We start from the raw sequence: 15,691 nt of genomic DNA, 5'->3' as shown, positions 1-15,691 counted from the left end.
ACACTGAATAAAATAACTGTTGAACTGTGTAAATGTACCAGTCTTTTTTCAAGAGATTATCACTGCTACATATGATATATAATCTCACAAATGGTGGTTTAACACTGCTGTAGTTTTCAAATAGAAAACTGAACCATCACAACATAGAGTTTATCTGTCATTGGAAGTAGAAAATCTGAACTGCACTAAGTTCTTCAGGAATCCAACATCATCAAATCCCAATCTTATTCATGCTGTAAGTTCTTATCAAAGCTGTTCAAATACGATGTGCTCTCACATTTTCCATTGACACATGCTTTAAAAGGTATTGAAGGTCATTACCTGTGAGAGCTACTTGCTCCGTTGGATGAAATTTAATTGAATTAACTGAAAACAAAAACATAAGATAAATGATTATTATTATTATTTTTAAATGAACAGAGTAAAAAGTTGCAGTTCCTTTATTTATTTCATGAACACCAAGCAGACCAGCCATTGCCCGCAGCAAGAAAAAACACAAACATATGAACCAGGATCTTAGCAGTTCTTCACACCTGGAGCTACTGAGTTCTCCTACCAGTCTTTCAAGATATAACTCATAGCCTGAAACTAATCTGCTTTCCATTTTTCCTGTCAGCTATAATAAACCTTTAACTGAACAGCAAGCCCAGCATTATTAAAGATTTAGAAACCAGTTACAGAAGATGCTCTAGGCTAGCCCATGAGCACTTTCCAGTTACAGAAGATGCTCTAGGCTAGCCCATGAGCACTTTCCAGTTACAGAAGATGCTCTAGGCTAGCCCATGAGCACTTTCCAGTTACAGAAGATGCTCTAGGCTATCCCATGAGCACTTTCCAGTTACAGAAGATGCTCTAGGCTAGCCCATGAGCACTTTCCAGTTACAGAAGATGCTCTAGGCTAGCCCATGAGCACTTTCCAGTTGCTGCTGTACCTGTCAATCAGAAGGCTTTTGAAGTCAGAAAATAGCTTCCAACAACAAGGGAAACAGATACCGTTTGCATTCCAGTCGCTTTCATAAAGTTATAACACAGTCACTTCAGAGATTGTAATGCAGGACTGTTACAAAATGCTCTTATTAAATAATGGTTGTCCAAGAGTCAATTAATGTATCTGATCTAATCATGTATCCTGTTTACAAATCTACCTTCCTTTCTTCTACCTGTAACTTCCATCCCTGCCATCTGCTTTTCAATGTCACCTTCATACATTTCCTTTCCTTTCTGCTGTGCACGTTCAATAATGTACAACATTGATGCTTTGCTTAATACCATTTCACTGCAAGTCATTTATAGATGGTCAACAATATGTTGCAGTTAATTAAAACATGTAATTGTAGTGCATGAAAGGCAGATAAAGGCAAAGGTATTGAAATGCTACACAACCCCAGATAGGAATTAACCAATATTGGATACTGACATTTAGAACATATTTATAAAAAAAAATAAAAAAAACTGAAGTTGTTATATAAACCTCTTACCTGACCCAGCATGACCCACATATTTAAGAAGGCATTTTCCCGTTTCAATGCTCCACAGCATGGCAGTGTGGTCTGTATAAAAAAGCATAAAGCTGAGAAAGTGAAATAGTCTGAATTTACTTTTGTTTTAAAGAGCCAGTATCTGTTCCATGAAAGTTATAACAATACTTGTAAGGTAATATACCTAACTGTGCTGTTCCCTCTCTTCCTGGATGACTTGAAATAACTTTCAGTACTTTTTCAGCATTATGAACTGCTTCGGACAACTCCGGTGTATCCCGACGCTTGGTGGTATGTTTATACTTTTGGCTGCAGTCCCGGAATTAGTGTTCCAGTCAGATAATAACCTGGTGCACCACGATAAAAGTCCATGCACCTACTTATTCTTATTCAATTGCTCCCCCAAGCTACATCTAATAGATGATGCTCAAACTGACAGGATACAGACTGCCTGCTGTCACATGCAGCAGTGTTATTTGTGATGAATGAACTCAATGAACAGTTTCAGACACGTTTTATTTTTGTATTTTTAGACAACGTTAAATTGTCATTTTAAAATTAACTAATTGTTTACAGTACGAGATAACAGCACAGTACTAAATGGCTTTTCAGGAAAGTTAAAATTGTTTCTAATTGAAAAAGAATGCATGTACAACACTATGAAGGTTAAACTGTGACACTGGATCTTTAATTACAGGAAAATAACAAACACACTTTTTGCAGGGTGAAGGTGCGTCACAATAGGTATGGAACATTTGCAGGTAAATTGTCGATTGGTAGCAAATTATTTACACAGTAACATTGCTGTACTACTTAGGGTCCATTCACATTGGAACTACTACAGTAGATCTAGCAAGGTTGTTTTTACTATTTACACAATCAGGGCAATAGTTCTGACACTCAGTTTTGGGCATGTGATTAACTTAGCATTCTATTAATTGACTTTTGATTTTCCAATTTTTAACAAAACTATTATGGGATTGTTGTTCCGTATCTGATGGTATTAAAATTAATTATTTTTAACTCTTGGATAAAAAAAAAACAAAAAAAAAACACATCATTCTAAATAGTAAAATGCATACAAATCCAATTAACCTGCTGATGCGGTGCCCAAGACAATGGGTTGTGTCCGTGTGACCCTAACATCCCAAATTCCATCTCTGTGTCCAACATACTCCTTAACCAGCTGGCAGACTGCTCTTGATGTTGTGGTTTTGAAGCTGGACACAATCTGTAAGGAGAAGCCATGAAAAATATAGCTTACACCAATCTCTCTAAAGTACTGTGTTTGCTTTATTAAAACTATTGTATAGCAAATACATTAGGCAGTTTATTTATCTTTACATGAGAAAACAACATGTTTATATCAACAGCTCAAACCTCAACCAGACGCTTAATTAAAATAGACATCCACTTCATGTATAATAAATTCCTGTCTGAAACTGTATGCTGTTCCAGACACTGAAATTAGAACCAAGCAAGCAATACCCTTTCTTTAACTTCTGGGGAAAACCAGAAAATCTCAAAAGCCGTTTTTAATTTCACATGCTACATTAAATAACAACACCACTTGTTAGGTCAAACATGTTAGGAACTGTAAGCAAAACTCTACTGTTCCATTTGTAATTCACAGCCTTTAAATATATATTTTTAAAAACCTACATTTGAGACAGGGAGTAACTAATAACCGCAGCCAGCACTGTATTCAGATCTTTAAAGCTGCGTTTCCACTCGTATATGCGGCCCCTGCTTTCTATTGTCCAGAGCCTGCCTAGTTCTATACGGACCGCCCTGTTGTTTTGAAAACAAGGCCAGACCCTGAGGAGTAGTCTGGCCATGATGTTCTGGGTGTTCGGTTTTACAACTATCAATCAGGTCTGTTTTTAATGCAGAAAATGTTTAAAGGGAATAGAAAAAGCATACTTTCAAACAGTTACAGCGTCAGTTCAATAACTGGGATCTGATGGTTTCTTTATTACACCTTGCCAGAGTGCAAAATGTGTAGGAAGAAAACTCCATCAAACGACGGCAGGTCACACATGTGGCTCATCTGCTGAATCAAGCCTGTGGAAACGTGGCTTCACAGACCAAAATATTACAGAGGCCACCCTTGTCATTTTGAAGTGTGAGATTTGCAGTGAGTTACATTGCTCCAGTTACAGACATACATATGAAACTTCTGTAAACCTACATTAAAAGTACAGATCATGCATGTCTCATTGACTTCCACTGTCAGTTTGATTTAACCATTAGCAGTTTATTTTTTTGCCCTGCAAAGTCTCAATATTTACAGTCACTTTCGTAATGTATATAAGTCTGTACACAAATCAGCATGGCACAGCAACTAGGGTCAGTCTATCCAGTAAAGAAATCCATATTTTGGTTTCTTGCACTTCAGCTGGTAGAGACACTTGTGTTGCATAGCAGAACAAATAGTTAGTGAATTCCAGGTATTAGTATTTCATCTCTTATCAACCATCCATATATGAACACCAACCCCATTGCTAGCTTGTGCATGCATACTGGCACACTGGAAAGTAAAGCAGTTACCCATGAGTCTCCACCCCATAACTCCCAGTTTCCCATATTGAAGTTGCGAGGTCCACCTAATTTGCCATGGAAAGAATGTGAGCGCTATATAGCAATTGAAAAAAAGAAAGATTTTAATACCTTAGGGTTTGAATAGCCCCCTTCAGCACATGCAAATCTTATTGCACAATCTATTGTTTCAGTTTGGAAACTAGTAATTTGGTTGAGAGTGTCTTGGTCACTGGTTTTTTTGTTGAGGAAACGTCATCACATTAGTCACACAGCTGGTCAGTGGTCTTTTGGAAGCAGCCCATCAAAAATGGGAAAAATGTGAAGTGTAAATTGAGATGATGTATTGAATTTACATTGTGTACTGAGAATTATCCCACGTATGAGCTGGAGGGCTAATAAACTCCGAGATGCATAGCGTCAGAGGTGTAGTTTAAGACCTCTGGACCATGTGTGGGATAACTCTCTGTACACAATAAAGAGTCACTACATAACATTTTTATATTTTATACCAAGGTTGAGAAATTTCTGTAAGATTTAAAACATAGTTTTCTAACTTTACATTTGTTATTCATAAGATTAACTTCACCGGTCTGTCTTTCTACGCAGAAGGAGCGGATATATACAGAGTATCTAGCAATGGATTGTTTTGCTGTACAGTAAAAAGCAGCATGCCAGCAGCGGAGAGAAACGAATTGGATGTAAAACGATCCAGTCATACTTGTGGAGATAAGAGGCACTGTGGCACTGTCACCACAGATAAGAATGCGTGTAAGACAGTATAGTATGCAGTCAAACTGAATTCTGAAGTAGTATTATGTTGCTTTCTGTATTATTCATAAACAGTCTAAGTGGTAAAGCCCTGCGCAGGACTATTTTTTGAATCCCGCTCCTGTCCCGCCCCGCAACACCCCCTCCCACTCGCTCCTGCATTTGTTTCTTGCATTTCTATCCTGCTCCTACCGGCAAAAACCTTAGATCCCGCAAGAGAGACAGATTCCCCTATGCTACAAAAAAAAAAAACCGTTGGTTAATATATTATATATAAAAACAGAATTCAGACATTCACAGTGCAATGTTATATATTGCACTGGGCCAGCCGGCGGGCCCGACCTCGCGTGAATCTCAGGCACCATAATACTTTTACTTGCCTAAAAGTACAGATTTAGAGCTTTCCAATGATGTATCAGACGTTCCAAAGCGAAACTACAGCAAACCAAAACTTATGCTTGTCATGCAACATAAGTCAGATCCCTAGGTTTCGTTTCTTGCCTATTACTCGGTCACTTCAAAAGATGGCGCTCCGCTTTTAACGTAACATAAAAGCACATGATTTGCGCTTTCCATTGATGTAAGGGATGCCCGTATGTGTAGTTCTTACAGGAAACAGCCTTCCCCTACATTCAATGTATATCTATGGGTTCAGTGCTGTAACAAGCATCCATTAACCAGAAAACAGCAGCGAATGTGACGTCACATAACATCAAAACCTGTGAGTGCGATTCTCTGACCTGACTTGAGCCGGCTGCGATGTGCTACACCGGATTCGGAGCGAGGGAAACAAACACGTATAGGAAAGAGAAGCTCAAACAAAATAATTAGCAATTTCCAGAACAGGCTACTTTTGGTAAACTGACTAGAGATGTGTTTTCCCGCAAATTACCGCAGTCTGTTTTTTTTGTCCACTCAATCCCGCCCGCAACAAAGTACATTTGACCCGCTCCCGCTATTATGGAGGATACCAGTCCCGCTGCAGGGCTGTACTATGTGGTATGCTGTCTACCTGTTAATACTGTTCAAGGACTGTTAGAATTGAGGGAGTTTCAGAACCGGACGATGTCTCACAGCCTAGCAGTTCACTGGAAATTTAACTTGATGAAACAGACGATTTTTCAAGCAATACCAAAAAATCTGCAACGTTTATTTCTTTTTTTACAGTGGAATTTCTCAACCATGGTATAACACAAGCTAATGACGGATTTTAAGATTTTATTGTATATAATTCCTGTTTAAAAAGTGATATACGTACAGTACTTACGCAAAAAAACACATTGCTGGTTTGTTTTAAGAACCAATAGACAAGTAACTGCATTTACTATATCTTTAGAAATATAATCATCCCAATAATTACATTAAAATAAAAATTACCAAAAACTATTTATTCACTTTTTATACCACTGGGCATTTTAATTTGTGATTGATTCTCTTGATAAAGTTTTCATCTTCCTCACAAACATTATCATGGAATTGTAGTGGGCAAATGAACACTGTTTGTATTGATTTGTTTTCTTCACATATATAACAGATCACAATAGTCTGTTATTGCTTGAATAAGCAATCAAAGACTGGAGTCATAGTATGTACGGTTAATTTTCAAATGATACTGGAATTGTATTAAATTTGTTAGGACTCATACAAATAATTAACAGTATATAAACACATTTTTGTATTTAAATTAGCTGTATTAAAGAAATTATATATATATATATATATATATATATAAGCTCAAAGAGCCAGCTGCCCGTTTTTATATATATTTTTATATATATATATATATAAACGTATTTATACCTTGCTGGTTGACGCCTTGTAAGTTGTCTTCAGTTTTTGAGACAGTTGACTGGTACTGTGGCTGGCTGTGGTACAAAAAAATGCATGAGAATCAAAGCAATGCATCAGTAATAGGAAAAGTGAAAACACTGTCTGTCGCGATATACATGCACACACTCATTTAATAGCCCTTACCACAACATTATGACATTAGTCTCTGAATGGCAGTGGGAACGGAGCAGGTCAGGAGTCTCAAGGCACCGCTCCTAGCAGTGGCTAGTCCTATTGTAGCTCATATTTTTTTTTTTAATACTGAAGAAAGCAAGTTCATATTTGTACAGTAAAAGTCTATGCTCACCTTTTGCTTTCAAAGGTCCCCTGCTCAGGTCTCCTCCATCAACGGTTTGTCCTTCAGCTGCCAGGCGCTCATTAAGTGTATCAATTTCTCGACGCACTGTGGATATGGAAAGGAGTGCTGTTACCCATGACGGTTAGTAAAAGACACTTAACATAGCCGGAGTCTACCTGTGCTATGATGAAGTAAAAGATGATTGTCAAGGAGGCCTTTTAAAAATGCCTGATAGTTAGCAATATGCCAGTCGTAATAAATAATCATTTAAAGCTTGTCTGCAGCCTTTTTTCTGCAGAGCTGGACTGCACTGTGTAAGCTTACTAGGCAGGCAACCTTTGCTTTTATGGGAATAACTTGAGATTTAAAGATGTCCTCCAGAAATAAGAGAGATAATATTCTGTTAGAGCAGGTCAAGCTGACAAAAAAACAATGAAAACTGTAATGGGCTTTTCTCCAAAAGCAATTACCGATGTTGCCATGATTGGTCTACTGTTAGTTAATTTCATAATTTTCTAGATATAACATCCTTACTATGTGTCTTAAAACTTTTATATTAAAGTTTTTAAGGATTGAGTAGCAAAGGTGCTACAAGAATGCTGTCTATTTTAATCTAACAATGGCAAATCCAAATACTGCCGCCTAAAAACTCTTAAAGCTCATAGCAAAATCACAGATCTTTTCCAAGTGCTGCAGCAATTACACAACGTATTTGAATAGACTACTCATTTTTACTGGATTTCATTTTGCAACAATTATGTTTCTTATACCTGCCTTACTGGAAATGCAAGGTGCTGACAGCTTTGTATAAATACATAATGTCATACTAATCAATAACAATGATTGAAAAAACATTTTCTCAAATTCCCCCAAAACTTCACACTTTATATAGTTTTGTCTAAAACGGCTCCAATTTAGTAATTAGTTCTTTGTGTATACTGCTGAACAGAAGAATTAAATTGTACTTACACTCCACATTTTCAATATACAAATTCTCAAACTCGCGCTCAACCTGCCCAAAGAGCTCATGTAGATTGTGTCGTACAGCTGAAGGCAGTTTTGAATCCTAAATGGAAAAATCGGTAAGGATTAATAAATTATTATTAGGTTTTCAATTGTATATACAGTAGAACCGGAATAAACCTGCCATCAAGGGAACAAACATTTGTGGCTGCTTGTTCAAAGTACCTCAGTCTATTACAGTATTTTTTTTTCCACATAAACTTCAATTGTAAACTGCTTTGTTGAAATACACAGAAATTCACAAAACATTACATAAGTGCCCAAGATTAGCTATACAGCACCTTGACTGCACTTTTTTGCATTTTGTGATGGATCTTACCCTTGTGTTTGTTCATAGGTAAAACAGAGGTTAATTATATGCTAATTAGGTATTAGGTCTTATATGGCTTGTGATTGCTTTATGCAGTAACAACAGCCTATGTAATCAGTGATCACAAGGGACATTTTTTTGTTTTTTTTTAATAAATAAAAAATGAACAACATATTAGTTGTTCACATTAGTTATCAAATCATGGCTATATTTGATTTCAAAATAATTTCATTAATTATTGGTTCCCACTTATAACTTCTTTGTTTGCAGCTATCTTTTGAGGCTGGATCTTTGTTGAAATTTTTCAGATCCTAAAAAATACAACACTTTACTATACAACAGAACTCCAGTGTGTATGTGCTTCAGATGTGTACACAAGTTAAAAGTTAAAACAGAACTTACTTCCATACTCCTTTAAATGATATTCCCAGTGTACTCAGTCGAGAAATTCATAGAAAATCCACCCAAGAATAAACAATCATTTTAGAAACTCAGCTTGCTTAAATTAGTTCAACTCTCATGTTTTTAGACATTGTAAAGGCGGCCAAATAGATATCCTTTAGGAGAGCTGCAGCATTCATAGACCAGTCTACGTCAAACCGAGGTTAACCATTCTCCGTTCTGTCAACGGCACATGCAAACACATATTGAAACAGGCAATTAGCAAACAGTTGGTCTCTTATGCTTCCAAAGCTGTTCAATCATGTGCCTAAAAGTAAAGGTCTCCTTGGTTACCAGACATAATGATAGCATTCAGCAGGCAAAAGGCACTGCAGTCTAATCTCTTCTGTTGGCTTACAGTAGGGGCCCTATCAAACAATATGAGAACAGGTACTACTTCACTGAATTCAATAAAGCAACTTAACAAACAGAATAATGTGCAGCCATAAAATAATAATGAAGGGAGAGAGTATTGGATAAATTCAATACCCTGCACACTATGAACATTACAATACATAACAGAAATATTTAACCAGGAAAGTCCCACTCAGTATACCGTGGTACACTGTCACTACTGCTCACACAAGTACAAAAGTGTCTAATAAATACAGTGTCTACAGTATCAGCTGTCAAAACATAATGGAGCACCATTCTCTGTATTTGAGGTGACAATTCAGCTGTCATTAGTGAAAACCTGTGGATCATTCCATGTCAATTCCATTCCATGTCCCATTGATAGGAATCGCTCTTTGCCTTGTCACGCCCACCTGATACTATGTTATTATTTGTTTATTTAGCAGACGCCTACGCCATTCCGCTTCCGCTGGTGCTCTAGATATTTGAAAATTAAGCGCGAGTATAGTCAGTTCAAACAGTTGGTATAGCACTAGTGATTAGTTTTAAACAAATGAAACGAAAATGCAAAAAAAGATAAGAATCCTGGCATCATTAAAGCGAACTGCATGGCCCACATTCTACACAACTGTGATCTTTAACTGTATTTTCATTTGCAAGTGAACTGTGACATTAGGGCCTTATTGAGCACTATACTGCAAATAATGATTTTGGATACTGTTTTAATTCTAGAAACTGTGTTGTTGGTTTTTATTTTAATCTTTTGCTAAATGGCATTACCTTTTACTTTATACACAGTTCTGCACATGGGTAACAAGGAATTTTTTACATACTGCTACAATACGTACCGGATTTAAAAGTATTATTATTATTATTATTTATTTATTTATTTATTTATTTATTTCTTAGCAGACGCCCTTATCCAGGGCGACTTACAATTGTTACAAGATATCACATTATTTTTTACACATTATTTTTACATACAATTACCCATTTATACAGTTGGGTTTTTACTGGAGCAATCTAATCTAGGTGAAGTACCTTGCTCAAGGGTACAGCAGCAGTGTCCCCCACCTGGGATTCAACCCACAACCCTCTGGTCAAGAGTCCAGAGCCCTAACCACTACTCCACACTGCAAAAGTATGCACTGTATTACAGTCCATGTGTTTTCTTTTGGAAAATGATACTTTCAGAATCATATCGAATAAAAATGCTTCTGTTGAAAATATAGTACTGTACCAACAAAACCAATACAGTACATCTAAATGGAAGCCTACTTATTTTAAAACACAGTCCTTTCAGGTATGTATTTTTGATATTGTATCTTTTTCTGTGTTCCCTGAAAAATGAACATGGGTTCGAACGGGACAAAATGAAATAATCAGATATGCGTCACACACGTTTAACCGTCACTGAAGTCAAAATTTTATAGGGTCGGACATGTGAGTGCAGACTGTGTAACAATACATACAAAAAATATATGAACTTATATTAAACTTATACCAAAATTGTACCGACTTAGACGGTGAAAACTAGTTCACCATTTTGTCATTTGCAAAACGCATTATTCAGTGGTGGCTTGTTCTTCAGGCTAAATATGAAAGCTACCCATCCTTGGAAAGATTTCCAATGGCAAGAGATTCTACATGGTCAGACGATGCTTGGGGGTACAGTTTACTGCTGGCTCTTTACACCACAAATAGAACATTAAAGTCAAGAATTACATAAAAAGAACACTAATATACTTAGGAATCCAAAAATATAATGCTATCCTTCTGGATGCCATAGTGGTAGCACCGAGTGCCTCATGAATGCTGCCATGCTCCGTTTTACTTCTCAGTACAAACTCAACTGTTCATGTCTTCTGGGTGAGAGGCGTGACACATTCTATTATTCTTGTAGGAGGTCAGCTTCAAACAGATTAAAAATACACACCATTCTAACAAACCAGTTAACAGGAAGAACCACCCCCCCACCACAAACAGGAAGAATTTAAAGAGAATTTGCCTCCCCTTAACGAGATATGGCTTAACACCCATTTAGGCCATGTCCACACTACATAACCGATCTCAAGAACCGTACTCAAAATCTTTCTAATTAATCCAGCTCAAAGCGTCCACACTAAAGTACTGTTTCATGTTTAGTCGGGCATCCACACACTATTAGAATAGTTTGGTTACAGTTCCAAGCAGCGCAATGAACTGTGGAAATGAATGTGATACTATCTCACCATGTGCTGTATTTAACTGTAAAATAATGTGTTATGCTTCATATTAATAGAGGTGCATATTGCTAAAAGGAAATAAAACAAGTATTTTGGAAAAAGTAAACATTAACACACACAAGTAGGGCTTGAAGTTTTGGGGTTTTATTTTTAATCAGGTGACATCCCTTAGCCAGGCGTCTCCAACCCTGGTCCTGGAAATCTACTGTGGCTGCTGGTTTTCCTTTTAACCAATCTCTAGTTACTTAATTTAACTAATTATTGGCTTAATTAGTCAAAATGAACAGGTGTTCCAGATCTTTAGCCACTGATGATGTAAAGACATCTATAAAACCGGCTGGATAGGGGCTCTCCAGGACCAGGGATGGAGAGCCCTGCCTTAGACTAATTTAACTTATTCTGTTTTCATAATTAAACTCAGAAAAAAGCTGTTAATTACAAAATAATTTTTTTTTTTACCTTCGTATCTTGCCTGCGCCTAATTCTGGTCCCTTTAATTATATTTTAACAGAGCTGACAAATGACGTGAATTGTTCATCCCAATCCTACTTTTAACTCGCATTTTATTTTTGCAGTCGCCAAATTTAACGTTGTGCTTTTGTTATTTTCTTTACTAGTTTAACATCATAAGAGGATTTTTTATTTTTTTTTTAAGCATAAAAATGAATGCATTGTGTACACTGACTGGATTGCAAGTCCTTCGAGTATTTCATCGAACATATCACAAAGCATTTTGGGATATTGGAGGATACACAAAAAATGTAGTTTGGTATTACAGAGTCCACATTCTGATAAACCGCACTACCTGATCCGATCCAATTTAGAACCGGACTCGAGACTACCCCCTGAGGTGATCTCGAGTCTGATTCTCAAGTACGGTATTAAACGCTGCGTAGTGTAGATGCAAACCGTATTTAGCACTTAAGCTGGTTTAAAGGCAACTAATACGTTTTAAAGGCATAGTGTGGACCAGTGGCGTGCTGTGACAAAATGGACTGGGGTAGCAGAGTCACCTTCAACTGAAACGGAGAATACCCTCAACTGTTTTTTGTTTTTTTTCCTACCGTCTGGTCGTTGCTTTAGACTTATGCAGGGGAAATGCAGATCTCTTACTGGCTGATCACTCCTCCTTCAGGAAACCCCTAGACTCTTAAAAAACCTCTAGTAAACCCTAGGCGTCAGACAAATTAAAAAATAATACTTAGAGTAGTATGTTTCATAGTATAAGCAAGCACACTGTACGCAAGTGAGTGAAGTAACGTAATGTCATTTGACTGACGGTTTACTTGGCACTGTCTGGTCAGCAGTAAATACCTTGAAGGTCCTGACGGCACGCCACTGGTGTGGCCAGGGCCTTAGATAACAGTGAAAAATGAAAAAGTTATCAGACAAAACCCGTTCCCAATTTACACGAATCACTTAAGAGTATAACGTTAGGGTCAATGACAATATTTAACTAGCAACCATAGAGAGCCAATGCAGAGATACCAATAACATGTATACAGGAAAATAAACAGAGCTTATTGATGCACTTGATTAATTTACCGTGATAATCTAATTTAGCACACTTTACTTTATTTTCAAAGAACGCCACTGCCTATTCAACAAATTAATAAGAACAATACAATTGACCAGCCAGGCATCTGCCACCCAATTAAGTACAGGAGGCAGCAAGCTTCTTATGCGGCCATGTGTAGCAAGTGTTACAATATCAATGTGGGAGAAAAAACAAAACCCACAGCAATACACAAGTGATTTGGCACATAAACAGTTACCTGACTATTCAGATACATTTGAAACACTGGCAACATAACATGATCCTGCTTCATTCCACCCCTTCAGAATAAGCTAGTATTGGCATCTATTGTGGATAAGGCGTACAGTACTGCCCAATGTCAAGTTTTATTTTAGCTGGCACTGGCAGAAATGTGTTTTGCATTCCAGACAGCATGGATTAAAAGGCTATTTTGAATCCCTTGTTTGAATTTATATATGCATGGTGTTTCACCTTCGATTTACAACCTATATGTGGCTATTGGAACAGCACAGCAATATAACACAATAATATTAACAGACATATTATTTTACCGTACACAGCACACATATATTACATTGTGAAGTCTTAGAGTAGACAGTTCAGGGGTTATAACATAACCAACTGCCATTGTAATATGAACAACCCTATGTGCGTTGCTCAGATGAAGCAGCTTCTTGAATATAGTAGTTCACTTTGTTAACTGAGTAAACAATATATTTAACAAGGTATGTACATAATTTAGGAAAGGGTAAGTACAAATGTAAAGTCTGTTTTGAAGGATTATAAATAAAGCAGTATTTTAGCTACATTCAACAAACTTAAGTTCTTTGCACTTTCGTACTACACACACAAGTTAACCCTATCACGTGTGTACAGTATATAGTGGCCAGGGTTTTAACGTATTCAAGATATCTACATGAATGTTACAGTGGTTGATTTGATTTTATAAAAATTGGCCTTTTCTGCTTTGGTTTGTACACAATAATAATAATAATAATAATAATAATAATAATAATAATAATAATAATAAATTGATGAGACATAGACTTACTTGTCCTTCCAACATGTCCCTCTGCATTGCTGTTCTGTCTTGTTCTGTGCTGTTGGTCCTGCGGATGGAAAGGCTGTGGGACTTGCGCTTCTGTTTTGCTTGACGAGCAGCTGAACTAGTTCCACTTTCAACAGGCATTACTCCCTAGTGACGTCTTCACCAAGTCTCCAATCTGAAACTAAGTAGATAGAATTAAGTTCATACAATGCTGCATTTCAAGTATCACAGTACACAGTATCACAGTACAAGCAATATACTGTGATATGTACAAGGTATTTTTGTCATTTGTAGCGAATACAAACATCTGATTTTTGTATCCGAATACATGTCAAATAAAATTCGTTTGAATATTCGGATGTTTGTCCCAGCACTAAATCATGGTCTGAAACGCAGCAGAAGGTCAATAATTAAACAAAAACAAATGTTACGATTTGGCGACCAACTTTTTTTGGCTTAGGGCTCCTAAAAAAAAAAAAGTTAGTCTGGATCCCAGTCTAGGCTGCTGGTTGACAAAAAAAAAACGTATTAAGTTAACCTGTGTTGTTTCTTTCTGTGGCCAATAATTTGCTTTCTATATGAATCCTAAGCAAAATTACACAGCATCCTACACAGTGGCCTTGGTGCCTCTACAGCTTTATTGAAGTGAAGGCCATTTTGGCATTGCTCTTTTTGTTGCCAATTTAGACCGAGCCCTACAGTGGTTGTTTCACAGCATTTCAGATGGGTGGGCATGACGCTACTTGACTCAACACTGCCCTTCATGGAATGCTGCTTGAGGCTAGGAGTGGTTAAACTGCATTTAATAAACACTGGTAGCACCAGCAAAGAGACTATACTTTTGTGAGGAAAGATGTGTAACCGATTATGTGCACAGTACCACAAAACGCATTAAGAGCTACAGTAAGTCAGTGATGGAACGCTACATGGTAAATATTGTATTCTTCTCTAGGCTAAATGTTTTCAAAATACAAAATCACCACAAATGAGATGGCTGTAAAACCACTGTGCATTTTCAATGTGTGCCCTTGGTAAGGTTTAAAAGGGTAATGTGATCAATGTTTTTACAAGTTAATTAACGCATTAAGAAGCAGCAACATAGCATATATACTTAACATTAAAATCAGTCGAGTACAGTAGTATAAACACTCACTGATCTGATGTCTCCTGGTACATATTTCAAAATAATACCACTGGGCCTATTTAATAAAAAGCGATGGATCTGACACTAGGATTTCAATTCAGTAGATAGATAGATAAGACAGTAGAACATTATGCTACTACGATGACGTAGCGGTTTAACTATTTTTCTTTCTGTGTTAAACTCAATTGAAAATGTATACTAACTGAAAAGATCTGTCATTGTTGTCATCTTAATTAATTTCGTTTCGTCATACGTGCATCGGCTATTCTTGCTTTTAGCGAACAACGTTTAATATCAATAAACAGAAAATAAGACACCGAAACCCGTGTTATGTTACAAATATTACAACCAACAACTCTGTACCACCACTGCAGGCCATATTTATTCTGCAACTTCCCGAATCAAGCTCGCTGTACTTACTGTGATGAAATATAAACACAAACTCAATGTTTCCGTACTCACATAGACATAGTATGCAGAAAGGCGCTTCTCGGTTATTTCATCTGAAAGCCTGAAAGATATTGCACGGCCTTTTGAGTGACCATCTTCCAGAAACCAGGTTTCTATGTCCGTTTATTACTGTATATACGCTTCCCTCTTTGCTGTCAACCAGACATACCCTCAGTACATCCGGGCACCGACAATAGCTGGGGTTAAAGGACAGCGCTCCTGGCAACCGATGTGGGCGTTGCTT

General features: G+C 37.1%; 1 protein-coding gene across 4 annotated transcripts in view; it reads right to left on the bottom strand.

Moving 5' to 3' along the window:
• The window catches only part of LOC117394788 (WD repeat-containing protein 37-like), a 35,637-nt gene extending 19,946 nt beyond the window's left edge, over positions 1–15,691 (bottom strand). The window contains exons 1-8 of one of the 4 annotated variants that reach the window (XM_033993360.3): positions 15,460–15,691; positions 13,857–14,034; positions 7,885–7,981; positions 6,925–7,020; positions 6,588–6,652; positions 2,574–2,709; positions 1,479–1,550; positions 322–366 (exon numbers count right to left, since the gene is read on the bottom strand). In XM_033993360.3, the coding sequence (XP_033849251.2) occupies positions 322–366; positions 1,479–1,550; positions 2,574–2,709; positions 6,588–6,652; positions 6,925–7,020; positions 7,885–7,981; positions 13,857–13,994 (649 nt within the window). In that variant the 5' untranslated portion in view covers positions 13,995–14,034; positions 15,460–15,691. Of the gene's footprint in view, positions 1–321; positions 367–1,478; positions 1,551–2,573; positions 2,710–6,587; positions 6,653–6,924; positions 7,021–7,884; positions 7,982–8,650; positions 8,870–13,856; positions 14,035–15,459 lie in introns of those variants that run through there. The other 3 variants (XM_033993358.3, XM_033993359.3, XM_059019320.1) reach the window with 3 other exon arrangements.

This window comes from Acipenser ruthenus, chromosome 3, assembly GCF_902713425.1.
Source record: "Acipenser ruthenus chromosome 3, fAciRut3.2 maternal haplotype, whole genome shotgun sequence".
NCBI classification, from domain to species: Eukaryota; Metazoa; Chordata; class Actinopteri; order Acipenseriformes; family Acipenseridae; genus Acipenser; species Acipenser ruthenus.
This window is presented reverse-complemented; position numbering and strand designations above follow the sequence as displayed.